The 20,463-nt window shown below is 43.7% G+C and overlaps 1 protein-coding gene across 3 annotated transcripts in view; it reads right to left on the bottom strand.

Moving 5' to 3' along the window:
* SLC5A1 (solute carrier family 5 member 1) overlaps positions 1–20,463 on the bottom strand; it is a 162,355-nt gene that overhangs the window by 69,836 nt on the left and 72,056 nt on the right. For 2 of the 3 annotated variants that reach the window (XM_047760941.1, XM_047760940.1), the window contains exon 2: positions 183–254. In XM_047760941.1, the coding sequence (XP_047616897.1) occupies positions 183–251 (69 nt within the window). In that variant the 5' untranslated portion in view covers positions 252–254. Of the gene's footprint in view, positions 1–182; positions 255–5,761; positions 6,063–20,463 lie in introns of those variants that run through there. The other variant, XM_047760939.1, reaches the window with a different exon arrangement.

Genomic DNA, 20,463 nt, shown 5'->3' with positions numbered 1-20,463 from the left:
ACTTATTTAAAGGTTATTTCCTTACCTCAAGAGATTAAGGGTGCCCAGAGACCTGGTGAGCAGGAGACCCATTATCAGGGATCTAAAGCAAGAAATAGAATCACAACCACCCAAAACCAACAAGAAAATGGCCTCCTATAGGTAATATCATTTTTCAGCATAGTATTTCAGAGAAAACCTACCGGCCACCACACCATACTTCGTCCAGCCAGGAAGAAGCCTCCAACGGTCCCACGATTAGTGGAGAACATAGCCTGGGGAGGAAGGGTCAAAATTTAATAGAAAACTAGAACAAAGTAACCTTGCCATCCAAAAGGACATCCCCTGTCCCCTATATACTCGCACTTTCTTCTACGTACTTCACTTTCTGAAACTCTTCCACGTTTCTTACCTCCCTGGAGCTCCAGGATGCTCAGAAGGAGGAAGGGACCTATGTTTGACAGAATTAACACAGATGTTGTTGAGCCCCCTGTGTGCTAGGCAGTGCCAGCAAGTGCATGGCTCAGATCTTTCTGGACTCCTGGGAAGGAGTCTTTCCATAGGAATTACTCTTGGGGCCTCTGTAGTGGTTTTCCTCTGAAGAGCAAGAACACCAATAGCGCTAAGGAGCAGGGAAGGTAACTAGGACTGATACAGAAACAAGTCCCAAGGACTCAGGCTTCAGCATCTGGTCAGAGAAAGACCATTCTGAAGGTTATTCTGAAGTTGAAGCAGGCTGATAGCCTCCAGGCATAGTTGGGGGGGAAGAAAAGTGAGTTTGGGGCCCAGATATAACACTGCAAATTTCTTTTTAAGAGCTTAAGAAAGAATATGAGGGATAGGTCAGAAGCTACACAATTCAGTAAGGATATTGAGGATGGATAAAAGGTGAAGAGGTGTATCTATACAGAGACTTTTCCTCTCTGGAATGTTCATACCCTCATCTCTGCAAGGCCAGACTCTGCATACCCATTCTTCAAGGGCCCTCAAACACTACCTTCCCCATGAAACCTTACCAGATATTCCCCACAGCCTCCTTCCCTACAGCCTTCCCGCAACTCAAACAAAAATGATCTCTCTCCTGTGAACATCTAGCAAATTTCATCTACACCTCATTCACAGCCATTTTTTACTTTATGTTACCATATTACAAAACTTTTCCAACTTTATTGAAGTATACTTGACAAATAAAAATTGTTTATATTTAAGGCGTACAATGTGATGTTTTGAAATATGTATTCAATGCCAGGGGCTGGAGAGTGAGGGAAGTGGGAAGATGTTGTTCAAAAGTAAAAAGTTTCTGCCATAAAATGAATAAGTTCTGGAAATCTAATGCATGGTATGGTTACTATAATTCGTAATACTGTATTCCATAGTTAAATTTCCTAAGGGAGTAATTAAATATGAAACATTCAAGACACACACAAATTGTAACCATGGAGCCAGGTAATGGATATGTTAATTAGCTTGACAGTGGTCATCATTTCACAAAAGTTTAACCCCCCATAATGCTTGGTACAATACTTTGTGCATAGTGTAAATTCAATAAAACATTGGATGAATGGGTTTCTCAGTGCCCTCTGCTCCACTCCTCTCCCATATCCCACCCTGAACACTCCTTATAGAAATGAACAGCAGCACCCCTCCAGGCTGGCGTTGTGCAGCTTGTCACCACATTCAGTAGGTTCTTCCTGGATCATGCATTGCAGCTCATGTACCTGTCTCCTTCCTCCCCACTGGTCACATCTCCGGGAGCAAGAAATGCACAAGGGAAAGCTCTAGGACTCCAGACCCAAGTTTGTAAACCATGGGATTAAATTTGCCTGTCCAGGGAGTTCCCGTTGTGGCTCCGCAGAAACTAATCTGACTATTATCCATGAGGACACAGGTTCAATCCCTGGCCTCACTCCGTGGGTTAAGGATCTAGCATTGCCATGAACTGTGGTGGAGGTCTCAGACACAGCTCAGATCTGGTTGTTGTTGTGGCTGTAGCATAGGCCAGAGACTACAGTTCCAATTAGACCCCTAGCCTAGGAACCTCCATATGCTGAGAGTGCGGTCCTAAAAAGACCAAAAAAAAAATTTGCCTGTCCACACTGCAACCAGAAGAAAATGACTGCACAACTGCAAGCTGAAGGGGCAAAAGAAGCACAATTACTGTATTTGAGTGAAGTGTTGATTTTTTTTCTTGGTGGAAAAAAAATATCATTGAGAAAAAGGAAGACACTTCAGACCTTTGTTTGAAGCTTAAGAATCTGGGAATGTTGGCCTATTATGTTCTGATTCGTCAAGAGGGACAGATCCACTCAGTGTGGCCTGTATAAGGCACAACCAGACACAATGGGAGAAGCTCCAGGATGTCAGATCTGAGTTCAGGATCAGGAAGAACTTCCTCACTGTCCAAACTGTCCACAGATGGAAGGAGTCCCACTGGGGGAAGATTGTGAAGGAGGTATTCAAGTGAAGTGTCGACAATTTGTCAAGATGATTTTGTCAAGTGGTTTAAACAAGAGACTTATGAGAAGGATTGAACTGGATAAACTTGGACCCTCACTTTATGAAAATATGTGAGGAATGAAGGAACTCAGCACCACTGGTACATTGTCACAGCAATGAAATGGTGGTAAGGACCATGCAGAGGGTATTCCCAGAAAAGATAGTGTCTTAGGGAGGGGAAAAGGTTAGATAGTGGAAAAAGCATTGCCTTTGGCATCATAAGACCTGAGTTCTGGTCCCAGCTCTGGGGCTGATCCATCTGAGCAACTTACAGTCACTCTCTCTGATCCTCCTTGTAAAATGGAAAGGTTGGGCTCCCTCAGGGACCATTATGACTGAGGCATCCAATGATGCTATTAATGCAAATGACTGCATAAGGCAGGAGTCAGTAAATTTTTTCTGCTAAGAAAAAGGACTGAGGAGTTCCCGTCGTGGCGCAGTGGTTAACGAATCCGACTAGGAACCATGAGGTTGCGGGTTCGGTCCCTGCCCTTGCTCAGTGGGTTAACGATCCGGCGTTGCCGTGAGCTGTGGTATAGGTCGCAGACGCGGCTCGGATCCCGCGTCGCTGTGGCTCTGGCGTAGGCCGGTGGCTACAGCTCCGATTCAACCCCTAGCCTGGGAACCTCCATATGCCACGGGAGCGGCCCAAGAAATAGCAACAACAACAATAACAACAACAAAAAGACAAAAAAAAAAAAAAGAAAAAGGACTGAATAGGGAACTGCTGTGTAGTACAGGGAATTTTACCCGGTATTCTATGATAGTCTACATGGGAAAAAAAATCTGAAAAAGGATAGATGTGTGTATGTGTATAACTGAATCACTCTGCTGTATAGCAGAGATTATCACAACATTGTAAGTTAACTATTCAATAAAACTTTAAAGAAAAAAAAGGGGCCGGGCAGTTTAGGCTTTGCAAGATAACATATAATCTCCGCTGCATATTCTTGTTTTGTTTTGTTGTTACAATCCCTTAAAGACGTAAAAACCATTCTTAACTTGTGAGCCATTCAAAAAACAGGCCATGGGCCAGATTTGGCCCATGGGCTATAGTTTAACAACCCTGGCATAAGAGGTTTTACGAGAGCTTAATGAAGTCTTCCAGAAGGAAGTCAGAAATTCAGCTTAAAAGGATGCAAATTCCTGAGAAAGAAACTGAGGGGTGGTGAAAGAAAAACGGAAAAATACACTAAAGAAATAATAAACTCAAGCCCAAATATCACCAAATAAGGCAGCATTGGAAGAGGATAAAACAGAACAAAATAATATTGGAAGAGATGGGGATGGTGCAGAGGAACATTAACTGGGGATGCCTTTTCTAAGGTGAGGAGCCATGGGGGGCCTGGACCACTCTGTCTTTGCAGCCCAGAGATCATGCAGGAGTCAGGATGCCTATCCCTGAATCAAACCACTCTTGACACTCCAATAGAAAAAGAGGAATGTAAACTGGAAGAAATCCAGTATGTTTAATGATCAGTGTTCAGAGGTACTGACTAATGGGGGAAGACTAAATGTAGACAAATACTAGCAGGCTCATTAAGTAGCATTTAACAAGACAGGTGATACTAATAATTCACAGATATTTGAAAAATGTAAACACCATAATCAGCAGGACTTGCGGGGATAAAAATGAGATTGGTTAAGGGAATGGAGATTATTGGCAATTGTCTGGGAAACAGGCAGTACAGCACAGCTAGCAAATGATGGACTCACATCTAGACTGCAGCACTTACAAGCTGCGGTAGGGTGGGAGGAGGAAGGCAGGCAAGGTGGTAAAGCACTTGGTGCCATGGAAAACCCAGTCAAGAGACCTGGGGTCCAGGAACAATCCCATGTATTGCAACCTGATATTGCAACCACATATTGTGACAAATCACAACCACATGGGGCTGCTTCAATTTTTTATCATGTAAAATGAGGATTAGCAATCTTGCCCTCCTTGTGGCTTTCTGTGAAGATGTCCCACACCACTGGTCACTTATGCCCATTTCATTAAAAGGACAAAATCATTTGGGGCCTGGTTCATATCCTGGAGGGCAAAAAAGATAACAGTACTAAAAAAGATTCCTAGAGTCTACAAAGAGTTTTCAGATGCAGCTCTGCAGATTCTCACAGCCACTTGGGGAGTCGTAAGAACAGGTAAGATTGTATACCCACTTCATATTTGCATAAACTGAGGTTGGGCAGGGTTATTAGCAATGCCGCAAGGCTGGAACGTGGTAAAGCCAGAGCTAAACCTGAGAACCTTGGCTCCTAGCTGGATATTCCACCATGTCCGGGAAGCTGAGAGTATTGAGCAAGAATCAGCCACACTGACCCCTTGTGACACTTGAGGCTTACAGTCATAATCTGGCTTCTACAATTACTTTTTTCTTTTTAAAAATGAACACTTCCTTTTATCCCTTAAAAAAAAACTCTGTGGCCATGAAAGGGTTAATGTCCACCTCTAAGTCAAAAGACTACAACCACCTGCTCTAACTTGGCCTGCTGTGCCCCCCCCTCCCATTCCCCATGAAAGGCTTTGAGAGTGGCTGGAATATTTTCACTCTTAAAACACCTTCTCTTCCAGTTGCTGGGTGTGCCAGAGTCTGTCACAAGTGAAACTTCCAACTTCCAGACTGCTAAGAACAAGTTTCTCTGGTTTAGAGTGTCCCCAGAATCCCAAAAGGGAGTGCATTTCCCTCTCCACAGCACCAGGCCACCCTCTGGTCTTCCTTCTCCTCTCTTCTTCCTGGATCCACCTTTCCCAACTCTTACTCACTCCAGCCCCTAAATCCAGGCACAAGAACTCTCCCTAGACAGGGACGCAAGTCCCACAGCATGTTCAGCTGGCAGAGGCTGTGTCCTTCCCGACCTACACTCTCTTTTCCACTTGAAAATGGATGACTAAGAGACTAGACAATAGTCACCTCTTTGTGACTCATTTCCGAAGCCCTGGGATACTTCCTACAGCTACAAGCTGGTCCCTTCCTGCCCCTCATATCCCCACCCCTCAGCCTCTCCACTCTCCCACTCTCCTTTTCTGCTCACAGGCCCTGGGGAGCCTCCTTGGGTGCTTGCCAGCACCCCTCTCATCTCTTCTTACACTTGCTTGCCCCATATCTCACATTGTGCCCCCTAAACTCCTTGCAAGCACTTCCAAGTCCTTTCCACTTGGCTCCACACACCCTTCAGCCCACCCTCCCCTCTTCACAGCTCACCAAGGCCATGGCTCCTCAGTGTACTGTCTCCCCCCTCCCTTGGCCCTCATCCCCTCAGTCTGTATTTCAGGACCCCCACATACCCACAGCCCAACAGCCATCACCACCACGAAGTAGATGACGATGACAGAGATGTCAGCCGCATTGCGGATGCGCTCATGGGACTTCAGGGGCTCAGTGGTGGCAGTGGTCGCGGGGCTCCAGGTGCTACTGTCCATGGCGACTGCAACAATGCGTCCCACCCGAGCCACTTGCTTCTTATGTGGCCTCTGGGTTAATGATCAGCCTCAGGGGAGGGGACCCGTGAAGTGTGGCAGCAGGGCTGTCATGCAGGGGCCCTAGCCCTGCACCGTCAGGGAGCAGGTCTGAGTGCAGAACGAGGAGGAGCTGGTAGAGCTATTGGCAAGGAGGTGGAGGGCGGGTAGGTACTGGCTGTCTCTGGATCAGGGAGGGGCTAGCCAGGGGGTGGTGCCAGCCTGGCACAAAGGCCCGCTGTGCTCATGCAGCAGGCATCAGGCAGCCTCACCTGGCCTGCTCTTGGGCCACACCCAGGTCAGAGCTGGAGTGACTCCATTGAGGAGTCAGTCTGCTGGTGCTAGGGGCCTAGAAGCTTCAGATCACCTGCCATATGCCCTTGGACCAGTCTTGTGTTCTCCGTGGACCTGGCTTCTCCGTGTATAAAATGGGTGCAGGATTGTTGCAGGAATCAGCCAAGATCTTGGTCTCCATGGAGAACATTCTGGAGAGGACCATAAGCTGTTGGATGTTGCTGGAAAACATTCAGCACAATGGCATTCTCTTAGCCACAAGGATGGCCACTCACCGTTCACCTTTCTGCCTCCCTCGCTATAGCCTGCAGCTCCCAGGAGCACTGTAACCCCCACTGTAGGGAAGAAGAAACTGAGACTAGGGAGGGGATCCCACTGGGAGCTATGGCCTTGTCCTGTGCCTCACCCAGTAATGTTATTTGGGGCCCTTCTGAGGCAGGAAGGAGTTAGATAAGATACTAGAGAATCCCTTCCAAGGAGCTCATGGAACTCTGGCCCTTCCTGGGGGCTCAGCCTGCCCATCTGAAAACACACATCTCAGTTGACTGTGAGAAGAGACATGACCCACCCAAGGTCACTCAGTGATCCAGTGACAGAGGTGACCCTGCAGCCCAGGTCAAAGCAGGCCTAGTTCAGAGGAAGGTTGGGGTGTTCTCAGGGCTAGTGCTGGAGACCCCAGAGCAGCCCATTTTGAAGAAGGTAGCCTTGCTGGGGGATGAGGTGTGGGGAGGGGGAAGGACCACACAAACCCTTCCTGCAAACTATTCTGCCTCAGGCCTTTCTGCCCTCAACAAGACACCCATCCTGCCCAAAGCCAAGCAACCCATTGCTTTGCACCTCACTGCCTCTGAGGGCCACTCCCCTCCTGCCACTGCAGTGCTTGTTCGTCCCCACTTCCTGGGAATGAGGTGAGGTTGGGGGAAGCCTAGGAAAAGTCTGGTTTAGGTAGGCCCTGAAAGAAAAGGAATGAGCCAGGTAAGGGGAGAGGGTGGGACATATCAGGAGAGGGCAACTGTGGTCAGGGAGGGGGGAATTTATCCACAATGTATAGGGAGGGACCAGGTGGGACAGAAAATAAAAAACAAAAGCATGTCATCTGCAAGTAACCTGCCACCACGGCCATCCCTAAGTTGACAGAGGCCCTTTTGCAATTTCTTTTCTTCATTGGTTTTTCCAAAAAAGAAGTTTAAACCTAAGAAAACATTATGGCGGCTCAAAAAATTAAAACTAGAATTACCACACAAGCCAGCAATCCCACTTCTGGATATATGTCCAAAGGAGATAAAGACACTATGTTAAAGATGTATATTCCTATGTTCTGAGCAGCATTATTGACAATAGCCAAGACATGGTAACAACTTAAGGGCCCATTGATTGGTGAATGAATAAAAAGATGTGAGATATATATAATGGAATCTTGTTCAGCCATAAAAAAGAAGGAAATCTTGCCCTTTGCAGCACCACAGATGAATCTTAATGGAATCATGTTATTTGAAATGTCAGAAACAGAAAGGCAAATACTACATGATCTCACTCACATGCGCAATTTAAAAAAGGAAACTCATAGAACCAGAGAGTATAATGGTGGTTGTCAGGGGCTGGGCTGGAGTAAATAGGTAGATATTTGTCAAAGGAAATATTTATCAGTTATAAGATGGATAAATTCTGGAGATCTCATGTACAATGTGATGATTATAGTCAACAATACTATATTGTATACTTGAAAGCTGCTGAGAAAGTAGATCTTAAGTGTTCTTGCCACACACAAAAAAAAAATGGTAACTGTGTGAGGTAATGAGACCCATGGTAGGATGGCCACCTCCTGAACTCTTGTTGCACAGTAAAATCAACAGCCTACGTGAGGAGGCCATGAGTTTAGAGAGCTGCCTGGGGAGGGGACCCACATGACTACTCTGAATCTAAGCTCAGCCATCAACCAGCAGCAGACCATGGACAGCTCACTTGCATACATGACTCTCCCTTTGAACATCTGCAAAACAGTAGAGACATTCCTGTGAGGTCCAGCTGAGATATGAAGGGGACTCTGGTTGCAAGCTCAAGAGTAAGAAGCATTAGCTTCCTATAGCTGATGAAACAAATTACCACAAACTCAGTGGCTTAAAAAAACAGAAATCTATTCTCTCACATGTCTGGAAGGCAGAGGGCCCGAATCAGTTGCTTTGAGCCAAGATAAGGGTATTAGCAGGGCCACACTACCAAGGTTCTAGCAGAGCTACTTCTTCGCTTCTCCCAGCTTCTGGTGGCTGCCAGTATCCTTTGGCTTGTGGCCACATCACTCTAATCTCTACCTCTGTCTCTTTTGGTATGTGTTATTAAACAAACATAATATAAAATTTACCATTTTAATTATTTTTAAGTATACAGTTAGTGGCATTAGGCACATGCACATTGTTGTACAACCATCACCACCACCCAAATTCAGAATTTTTCATCTCCTCAAACTGAAACACTGTAGCCATTAAACAGTAACTCTCCAGCACCTGGAAATCACCCTTCTACTTTCTATCTCTATGCATTTGACTTCTCTGGGTACTTCATACAAGTGGAATGATACTATCTGCCTCCATATTTACATTGCCTTCTCTCCTGTGTCTGTCTGTCAAATCTCCCTCCACCTCTCCCTTATAAAAATATTTGTCAGAGTTCCTGTCATGGCTCAGCAGTAACAAACCCAATGAGTATCCATGAGGATGTGGGTTCAATCCCTGGTCTTGTTCGGTGGGTTAAGGATCCGGTATTGCCATGAACAGTGGTGTAGGTCACTGACTCGGCTCGGATCCCATGTTACTATGGCTGTGGCGTAGGCTGGCAGCTGTAGCTCCAATATGACCCCTAGCATGGGAACTTCCATATGATGTGGGTGCAGCCCCAAAAAGCAAAAAAAAAAAATTGTGATGGCATTTAGGACCCACCAGGATACTCTAGGATGATCTATTCTCATCTCAAGATCCTTACCTTAATCACATCTGCAAAGACCCTTCTTTCAAATAAAGTAGCATTTACAGGTTCCAAGAATTAGGACCTATTATTTTCGGTGGTGATGGTGATGGAGTCTGAATATGGAATGATCAGATGGAGTGAAACTGAGTCCCCCTAAAACTGAGCTCCCCTGCTGAGTTTATGATTAACCTCTCTATCCAAAATTGTATTCCCTTTCTCGTCCTTCCCCTGTCCCTCTAAGGATTGAAAAGTATCAAAGCAAAGGGGGAACTGAAACCAATAAGGACCCAGTAGGGCCTTCCCAGGTACAAGCCCCTCCATGTCCCCCACTTCTTTTTGCCCTTCCTCAAGTTCAAAGAGCAGATTCAAACAGTTAATGACTAGAATAATAGAGTCACAGGACTACTAGCTCCTCCTAAAGGGCTATAGATAATAATCTGATGCATATCTTTCACTTGTTCTGCTGAAACTAAGACACCCACCCAACCTGAAGGAGGATGGTTGTCTACATACTGACCACAAGCATGTAGATCCCAGACAGGTTGGAACCAGATCGATGATTAAGATTCTTGAAACAGGAGTTCCCATTGTTGCTCAGTGGTTAATGAATCCGACTAGGAACCATGAGGTTGCGGGTTCGATCCCTGGCCTCGCCCAGTGGGTTAAGCATCCAGCGTTGCTGTGAGCTGTAGTGTAGGTTGCAGACACGGCTCGGATCCCCCGTTGCTGTGGCTCTGGCATAGGCCTGGGAACCTCCATATGCCACAGGAGCAGCCCTAGAAAAGGCAAAGAGACCAAAAAAAAAAAAAAGAATGCCTGCAGGAAGTTCCCTTGTCACACAGCAGGTTAAGGATCTGGCATTACCACAACTGTGGTTCAGGCCACAACTGCATCCGAGGTTTGATCCCTGGCCCAGGAACTTCCACATGCCTTGGGCACAGCCCCCCCCCAAAAAATAGAAGAAAAAAAGAAGATTCTTGAAACATTACCCAGTTACCTCATGACCAACCAATCAGAAAAAATATCCATGAGCTGATCCCTTGTGAGATCACCATACACTGAGCAACCCTCACGCCATTGTTGTCTTTAAAAACACTTGCTTGAAAGCCACTGAGGAGTTCAGGTCTTTTGAGCAATAGCTGCCCATTCTCCTTGCCTGGTACCCTACAAATAAACACTTTATTTTCCTCCACCACAACTCAGTGAGGTAGATTAGCCTTGCTGAGTCAGGCAAGTCGGGCAAGTAGACCTGAGTTCAGTTCAATAATAGGAGGAAGCAGGATTGAAGCTGCTCTGGGAAGGGCAAGGTGGGGAAGGAAGGAGCTGCTGGAGGGGGTGATTCCAAGCCCAGGGATAAAAGCCAAAAATCTGCCAGGTGAAGAGGTTAGGATGAATGGCAGGGCCAGCAGAGAGAATCAGTGAGTTGGCCTCAGGCTGCCCACTTTCTCTCCTGAGCTAATGTTTGGGCCTGGAGTGAGTAAGGGGAGAGTAGAAACCTGAGAGGGACAAGTGCTCCTGACCCTCTCACTAAAGCTAAAGTCAATAGGAGGTTGACCCCTGGTGGGGGCTCCATCTTAGCATCCAAGCCCTGGCTAGGCCTCCGTCCTGCTGGGTGATCTTGGGCAAGCCCCCTGTGTCACCTGAGAACCATTGCTACATGGGGATCCAATCCGATCTAATAGAGGCTTGCTAGTACCTACCATGCATGCCAGCTTTGGGCTGGACCAGAGCCTAGGTTGCTCAACAGCAAACTAAAATTCTTTCCTCTAGATCCCAAATCTCAGGCCAACTTCAGGGAGTAGCTGTGGGGCAAGATGTTGTAAGGTTCATCAGCCTAGTTTCCCCAGAGGTCTTCAAAGGGCACTGCCTCAACTTGGTCTCCAGCCTGGGGCAGCAGGAACAGCGCATGGTCAGAAGTCAAGAGGCCTGGGTTCATGTGCTAATTCCTCTGCCAAGTGGAGTCACTTTGGCAAGTCACTTCCTCCTCTGAGACTGTTTCTTCACCTATCAAATTAGCAGAATTTGACCAGCTTATCTCTTAAGAAGAATCCCCGTGTCAATTCTATGACTCTAGCCTGAGCCTTGAAGCTCCCAGAATCTCTGTTTCCATTTATAAACTGGGGACAATAAGCCCTGGACAGTTGCATATCAGAAGCAGGTCAATGGTATTTCATCCTAAGTCTCATTCCCCCCACTACATCTGCTGGCCTCAGGTGACATTTTCTATTGCTCACCACTGTTTCTAAAAGTGGAAAAGGGGAACATGACCACTGCTCATAAAGCATCCCTCCCCTCCCTGGATGCTCCTCACCCAAAGAGCTTGGCAGCTCTAAAGAAGTGATGGGAAGCACACCAGGCTGGAATTCTGGCTCCTCCTATTAGCTCAGTAACCTCAGAAGAGGTTATCTAACTTAGGGGGAACCTCTGTATCCTCATTTACAAAGTGAAGACAATAATATCTAAGATAAATAAGCAAACCTGATAATAATATCTAAGATAAATGAGCAAACCTATGGGAAACATTTCAGCACAATGCCAAGCACATATTCTGTGCTCAATAAAATGTTAACTTTTATCTTTATCATCATCATTATCTAGATCCAAAGTAATGGGGCCCCAAGTTGGGGCCCTGCCCTGAAAGAGCAGAAGACAGATATGAAAAAGAAAACATATACTGTGTGTTGGGACAAGTGGTACAACTTTCATCTTCATGATGACGCTATTGTTATCTCAATTTTATGGATGAGAGCACTGACACTCAAAGCCACTTGCCCAGGTTGGTAAAAGTCCAAGCTGGTGCTCAACCCCATGTGGGTCTAATACCATAGTCCATACTCTAACCCTAGGTCCAGAGAGCAGGAAGAGAAGGGGACAAGAAAGGGAGGTGAAGCCTTAGCCCTGATTCTGAGCGTACTCCCAAACTGGCCTCCCTTTTCCCTCCCCTCACCTCACCCCTGGCTTGGCACTTGGTCCCAGCTGACTATTGGTATGAGGCATATAAGTGAATCATTAATTAAAACAGGTGCAGACAAAGTCAGCAGTGTTCAAATACTATCTATGTCATACACCTGGTTTTCTGAAAACCCAGAGCCTAGGAAGACCTGGTAAAGAAGCAGAGTTAAAAGGCCCTGGAGAGGAGTTCCCATTGTGGCTCAGTGGTTTACGAATCTGACTAGGAACCAGGAGGTTGCAGGTTTGATCCCTGGCCTTGCTCAGTGGGTTAAGGATCCGGCGTTGCCGTGAGCTGTGGTGTAGGTTGCAGACGCGGCTCGGATCCCACGCTGCTGTGGCTCTGGTGTAGGCCAAGTGGCTGCAGCTCCGATTCAACCCCTAGCCTGGGAACCTCCATATGCCATGGGAGCGGCCCCAGAAATGGCAAAAAGACCAAAAAAAAAAAAAAAAAGCCCTGGAGGGAGTTCCCTGGTAGCCTAGTGGTTAAGGATTAGGCATTGACACTGCTGTGGCTTGGGTTCAATCCCTGGCGCAGGAACAGGAACTTCTGTATGTCACACCATCCCCTGCCCCAGAAGAAAAGGCTTTGGAGAAGTTGGCTCTCTGAGCCACACCTCAATGTGACCATCACCTATGTGTTCCAACTCCCTTTGTGAGATGAGACAGAGAAGCACCTACTGGAAGGAGGTAACCAGAGGCCTGCAGGCATTGCCTGAGGAACTCACAAGAGCTCTCACTTGTGAACCTTACCTCTCACACAGCCAATCAGCCCCCAGCTCCATCCACGTGGTATAGATTTTGACAAGGCTTGGATAACTACGTGGCTGAGGTATAGGTCGGCAGCTACAGCTCTGATTAGACTCCCAGCCTGGGAACTTCCATGTGCTGTGGTGTGGCCCTAAAAAGACCAAAAAAAAAAAAATGGTAACTATGTGAGGTGATGAAAGTGTTCATTAATTAATCATGGTCATCATTTTACAGTGTACATGTAAATCAAATCATCACATTGTATACCTTAAATATATACAATTTTGTCAACTATACCTCAATAAAATGAGGAGGGGGAGATGAAAGTACTAGCCAAAAAAAGGATACAAACTCTGCCTTGGGGCCCTCCTGGTCCATCAAGGAAAGTTTACATCTGATATGCATGTGCTGTTCCCTACACAAGGATGCTTTCTCCCCTGCTCTTCACTTGGCTAACTCTCATAATTCTTTAATCTCAGCTTAAATTTCTTCCAAGAGGTTTCTTGGCCTGCACCTCACCTCTAGCCGAAAAGCTCTCTGAGAACCCTGTTTTCAAGCCCTGTTCTTGTCCTTGCTGTACTTGCCTCAATTTTCAATTGACATTCAGTTATATAATTATATGTTTACTGTCTACAGTTCCCACTAGACTATAAGCTTCATGAAGGTAATGTCAGTGTCCCTTGGCCATCACTGTACCTAGGACTGGAGCTAAGATGTAGCAGATACTCAATAAAATTAGATGGGTGCCTGAATGAATTAAAATAATGAACATCATAATTATAACATGATAGATGGTAAGAAAATGTGAGGCAGAACGTGCTTATTTTGTCTAAGGTATATAGAGACAGGAGCAAAAGAAATAACCATGAAGAGAGGATATTTGCACTGAGTCTTCAGAGACAAGCAGGAGTTCCTGAGGCAAAACATTTGAGGAAAGGTTTTGAAATGTGAGAGAAAATAGAATGCACATTTAGGAAACAGTAAGTGCTTGTAGTGTATTTGGCAGGTCAGAATAACTGGAGGTAAAGCCAGAGATGTGGGTAGGAATTGGACCACAGGGGACCTTTGTGTAGCATACTAAGCATCCTAGAATTCATAACCTAGAACACTGGGGAACCAGTAAAGCAGTTTCTGACCTTAGACTCATAGATACCTCAGAGGTGGGTTTTGAATATCCATGGACTCCCTAAAATTGTATGCACAATTGTGACCAGATTAGTATTTTCTTGGCGAGAGGGTCCATAGCTTTCATCAGATTCTCACAAGATCAGTGACTCAAAAAAAGATTAAGAACAACCATCTTCCCTGACCATCCTAACTACAACAGCCTCACCTCTATCCTAGTTCAAGACTTTCATAGTACTCATAATAAAATATAAATATCTTGTTGCTTTCTTTGTTTACCTGTTTTTTGCCTGTCTTCTCCTCTGTGAGAGCAGGGACTGCGTCTTTGTTGTTTAAGGGTCTATCTCCTGTGCCTAGTACACATAACTGGAACCTATAGAGCTCAATAAATTTCTGTTGATTAAACAAATCTTACTACAGATTTTTTAAATTGTGGTAAAATACACATAACATAAAACTTACCATTTTAATCATTTTAAGTGCCTGGTTCAGTTACATTAAGTACATTCACATTGTTGTGTTACCATAACCATCATTCATCCACAGAACACTTTTCATCTTACAAAACTGAAATTCTGCACTCATTAAACACTACTCCACATCATCCCACCCCTACCCAACCCCTGGCAACCACCATTTACTTTCTGTCTCTATGACTCTGATTACTTTTGGTACCTCATATAAGTAGAATCATATAGTATTTGTCCTTGTGTAACTGCCTTATTTTACCTAGCATAATGTCCTCAAGGACATGGTTCATCCATGTTGTAGCATATGTCAGAATTTCCTTCCTTCTCAAAGCTGAATAATTACATTGCATACATATACCATATTTTGTTTATCCATTCATTCATTGATGGACATTTGGATTACTTTCACTATTTAGCCATTACAACTAATGCTGCTATGAACATGCATGTGTAGGTATTCTTTGATCCTTTTCGAAATAAGGGTAATCACAGAATGGGTGGGTGGAAGAAGGGATGGATGGATGGATGAATGATAGACTGATGGATAATAGATGGATGGATAGACAAATAAAAGAGCTGCAAACTGAGTAAGATCCGTTTCCTGTTCTGGCTGTGACACACAGCCAGAAATCAGAGATACTGTGAAGTAACAATGAATCCATTGGAACAATGGCAGTAATACTGAATTAAATGGAATTTCAAAACATTTATGGCTCAGCAGGATAAGGATCCAGTGTTGTCACTGCTGTGGTGTGGGTTCAATCTCTGGCCTTGAAATTTCCACATGCTGCAAGCATGGCCAAAAAATATATATTTATAAACATGTGTAACTGTGCTATCTCATGATCACAGTTGGCATGTATCAATAAAAGGATTATGACCTTAAAGTGTTGCTGACTAAGAATGGGGTTTCCTAGAGTGGTAATCCTAGGAAGGAAGGAAGTGATTTAAGTTGTGTAAAAACCACTTTCAGTATTAAATATGGAAAAACCATAACATCAGTCAAAACAGCAAAAACAGAGTGACTGAAAATTCAGGACCCTGAGCCACAGACAGTGAATGGGTCAAACTGCCAAAGAAGTATATAAAAATGAAGAGGGCAGAGGGGAATTTTGAAGATATTGAGCTCTGCTCTGAACTGGCCCACAGGATTTGCTTATTCATTGTCTCACCATCCACAGCAATTACAAGAACCAATCCTAACACAAAAACGAAACAAAAATACAAACAGTTCATATAAATGGAAATACCAGTGGTACATAAACATACTAAAAGATACTTAGTATTTCTCTAATAAGGAAAATGCAAATTAAAATAGGAAGGAGTTCCCATTGTGGCTCAGCAGTGATGAACCTAATTAGTATCCCTAGGATGTGGGTTCAATCCCTGGTCTTGCTCAGTGGGTTTAGGATCTGGTGTTGCCATGAGCTGTGCTGTAGGCCACAGATGCAGCTCGGATCCTGCATTGCTATAGCTGTGGTGTAGGACAGCACCTGCAGCTCCAATTCAACCCCTAGCCTAGGAATTTCCATATGCCATAGGTGCGGCCCTAAAAAGCCGCAAAAAAATGGGGGGGGGGGGGCAGTAAGATACTATTTCTTACCTATCAGCCTGGAAAAGGTCACAAACAAATTCACAATATGTCAGGTTATAAGAGGAAACATTTACTCTCATGAATTATAAGTGAAAGTATAAATTGGTACCAACATTAAGAGAGTCGGAGTTCCCATCATGGCTCAGTGGTTAACGAATCTGACTAAGAACCACGAGGTTGCAGGTTTGACCCCTGGCCTCACTCAGTGGGTTAAGGATCTGCTGTTGCCATGAGCTGTGGTGTAGGTCACAGATGCGGCTCAGATCTGGCATAGGCCAGCAGCTACAGCTCTGATTAGACCTAGCCTGGGAACCTCCATATGCCATGGGTGCAGCCCTAAAAAGACAAAAATAAAATAAAATAAATTTTAAAAAATAATAAATTGGTACCAACATTAAGAGAGTAATTTAAGAACATCTATCAAGATTATATCAAGAGAAATGTTTTCTTAGGTCAGTCTCCAAGGCAACAGATATAAAAGCAAAAATAAACCAATGGGACCTAACCAAACTGACAAGCTTTTGCACAGCAAAGGAAACCATCAAAAAAAACCAAAAAGACAACCCAGCCTATGGAATGCAAGAAAATAGTTTCAAATGATGCAACTGACAAGGGCTTAATCTCTAAAATATACAAACAACTTATACAACTCAATAGCGAAAAAGCCAACAACCCAATTGAAAAATGGGCAAAAGACCTAAACAGACATTTCTCCAAGGAAGATACACAGATGGACAACAAGCACATGAAAAAAATGCTCAACATCACTGATTATTAGAGAAATGAAAATCAAAACTACCATGAGATACCACCTCACACCAGTCAGAATGGCCATCATTAATAAGTCCACAAATAACAAATGCTGGAGAGGGTGTGGAGAAAAGGGAACCTTCCTGCACTGCTGCTGGGAATGTAAGCTGTACAACCACTATGGAGAACAGTTTGGAGGTACCTTAGAAAACTATACATAGAACTACCATATGACCCAGTAATCCCACTCTTGGGCATATATCCGGACAAAACTTTCCTTGAAAAAGATACACACACCCCTATGTTCATTGCAGCATGATTCACAATAGCCAAGATATGGAAACAACCTAAATGTCCATCAACAGATAAATGGATTAAGAAGATGTGGTACATATACATAATGGAATACTACCCAGCCATAAAAAAGAAAAAAAATAATTCCATTTGCAGCAACATAGATGGAACTAAAGACTCTCATTCTGAGTGAAATAAGTCAGAAAGAGAAAGACAAATACCATATTAGATTCCACTTATATCTGGAATCTAACATACGGCACAAATGAACCTTTCCACAGAAAAGAAACTCATGGACTTGGAGAATAGACTTGTGGTTGCCAAAGGGGAGGGGAAGTGGGCAGGATGGACTGGGAGTTTGGGGTTAATAGATACAAACTATTGCATTTGGAGTGGATAAACAATGAGATCTTGCCGTATAGCACAGGGAAAACTATATCCAAGCATTTATGATAGAATATGGAGGATAATGTGAGAAAAAGAAATATATCATATATATATATATATATGGAGTGTGTGTATGATTGTGTCACTTTGCTGTACAGTAGAAATTGACAGAACTGTAACTGTAAATCAACTATTAGGGAAAAAATAAAAATTGTAAAATCCAGAGACTGGGAGAAAATATTTGTAAAAGATATATCTGATAAAGGATTGTTAAACTCTTAAAACTCAACAATAAGGAGTTCCCGTCGTGGCGCAGTGGTTAACGAATCCGACTAGGAACCATGAGGTTGCGGGTTCGGTCCCTGCCCTTGCTCAGTGGGTTAACGATCCGGCGTTGTCGTGAGCTGTGGTGTAGGTTGCAGACGCGGCTCGGATCCTTTGTTGCTGTGGCTCTGGCGTAGGCCAGTGGCTGCAGCTCCGATTCGACCCCTAGCCTGGGAACCTCCATATGCCGCGGGAGCAGCCCAAGAAATAGCAAAAAAGACAAAAAATAAATAAATAAATAAAAAGAAAAAGGGAAGCAAGAGAGAACATTTAAAAAAAAAAAAACTCAACAATAAGAAAATGAATAACCTGATTTTAAAATGGCCAAGAGGGAGTTCCTGTTGTGGCTCAGTGGGTTAAGAACCCAACTAGCATCCAGGAGGATGCAGGTTTAATCCCTGGCCTCATTCAGTGGGTTAAGGATCCAGCGTTGCCGTGAGTTGTAGTGTAGGTTGCCGATGTGGTTTGGAGTTGGTGTTGCTGTGGCGGTTACGCAGGATTTGACCCCTGGCCTGGGAACTTCCATATGTCACAGGGGCAGCCCTTAAAAGACAATCAACCAACCAACCAATAAAATAGGCAAGAGATCTGAACAGATACCTGTTTAGATTTACAGATATATTCTTTCATGCAAACAAGCATATGAAAAGATGCTCAACATCATATGTCATTAGGGAATTGCAAATTTAGACAACGAGATACCACTACACACTTATTAAAATATCTAAAATCCAAAACACTGACAACAGAATGTGTAACAACAGAAATTTTCATTCATTGCTGGTGACAATGTAAAATGGTAAAGCCACTTTGGAAGACAGTTTGACCGTTTCCTATAAAACCAAGCATATTCCTACCATAATATCCTGCAGTTGTGCTCCTAGGTATTCATCCAAAAGAGTTGAAATCACATTTGCAAAGAAACCTGCTCACAGATGTTTACTGCATGATTACCAAAAATTAGAAGCAACTAAGATGTCCTTCAGTAAGTGAATGGATAAATTGTGGAATATCCAGACAATGGATAACATCACTAACATCAAAACATCAATAACATCAATAACATCACTGAATGTTATTCAGTGATAAAAAGAAATATTCTATCAAGCCAAGAGAAGACATGGAGGAATGTTAAATGCGTATTAGTAAGTGAAAGAAGCCAATCTGAAAAGGCTATTCCAACTATATGACATTCTGGAAAAGGCAAAACTATAGAGACAATAAAAAGATCAATGATTGCCAGGGGTTAGAGAGGGAAGAGGAAATAATACAGATAATGCACAGTGAAATTATTCTGTATGATACTCCAGTGGTAGATACATGTCATTCTATATGAATCAAAACCCATAGATTATGCAATGTCAAGTGTGAACCTTAATGTGAACTATGGACTTTGGATGATAATAAGGTATCAGTGTAGGTTCATTGATTGTAACAAATGTGCCATTCTGGTGCAGAATGCTGATAGTGACATAGGCTGTGCAGGGAGGGAGAGGGTATATGGTAATATGTCCCTGCACTTCCAGCTCAATTTTGCTGTGAATCTAAAACTGCTCTAAAAACATAAAATCTATTTTAAAACTATACATGCACACACCCTTTGACCCAACAATTTTCTTCTAAGAATTTATGTTCCAGATAGGCTTACTGACCTATGTTCAAAGTTATTTATTGCAGCACTATTCGTAATGGGCAAAGAAAGATTAGAAGCAACCAATATCCATCCATAAAGGACTGGTTAACTATATTACATTTTATTAATAGTATGCAGCCACTAAAAATAAAAAAAGAAAGCTCTTGTATATTGATATGTATTGATCTCAAAGACATTTTGTTAGGCTAAAAAAGCAAAGTGTGGGAGTTTCCGTTGTGGTGCAACCAAAACAAATCCGACTAGGAATCATGAGGTTGGGTTCCATCCCTGGCCTCGCTCAATGGGTTAAGGATCTGGTATTGCCATGAACTGTGGTATAGGTTGCAGATGCAGCTCGGACCCTGTGTTGCTGTGGCTGTGGTGTAGGCCGGCAGCTATAGCTCTGATTTGACCCCTAGCCTAGGAACCTCCATAAGTCGCAAGTGCAGCCCTAAAAAAAAAAAAAAAAAAAAAGTAAGGTGTGCAAAACAACATATAGTATGCTAAAATTCGTGTAAAATATTGGGGGCAAAGGAAGAATATAGGTACATATTTGTTTATATGTGCAACTTAAAAATCTCTTGGATACACAAGGAACTGGCAAAATTGATTGCCTTCATGGAGAATATGTGGATGACTGGGAGACTTTCTCCATATATGCTTATGTACTTTATGAACCATGAGAAGGTATTATTCGTTAGATCAACAGATAGAAGGAGGGAGAGAGGGAGGAAGGAGGGAAGGAGAGGAGGAGGAAAAGCACTACATTAGGATCACTGAATATTCAAGTATTGAGGGATCTCAGAGATCTTCAAACTTGACTCCACAATACATTCACTGGTTCAACAAAAATATCTTGAGTGTCCTATATATGCCCAGCACTATTCCAGGTGCTGTAGATAGCAAGATACAAGGATGTAGGAGTATACAATCTAATGGGGAAAGACCTTACAATGAGAATCTGAGCCCCAGAGAATGGGCAGACATTGTCAAATTTGCC

Source organism: Phacochoerus africanus, chromosome 15 (assembly GCF_016906955.1).
Source record: "Phacochoerus africanus isolate WHEZ1 chromosome 15, ROS_Pafr_v1, whole genome shotgun sequence".
Lineage (NCBI taxonomy): Eukaryota > Metazoa > Chordata > Mammalia > Artiodactyla > Suidae > Phacochoerus > Phacochoerus africanus.
The sequence above is the reverse complement of the archived record's forward strand: the minus strand, read 5'-3'. Positions and strand labels throughout refer to the sequence as shown.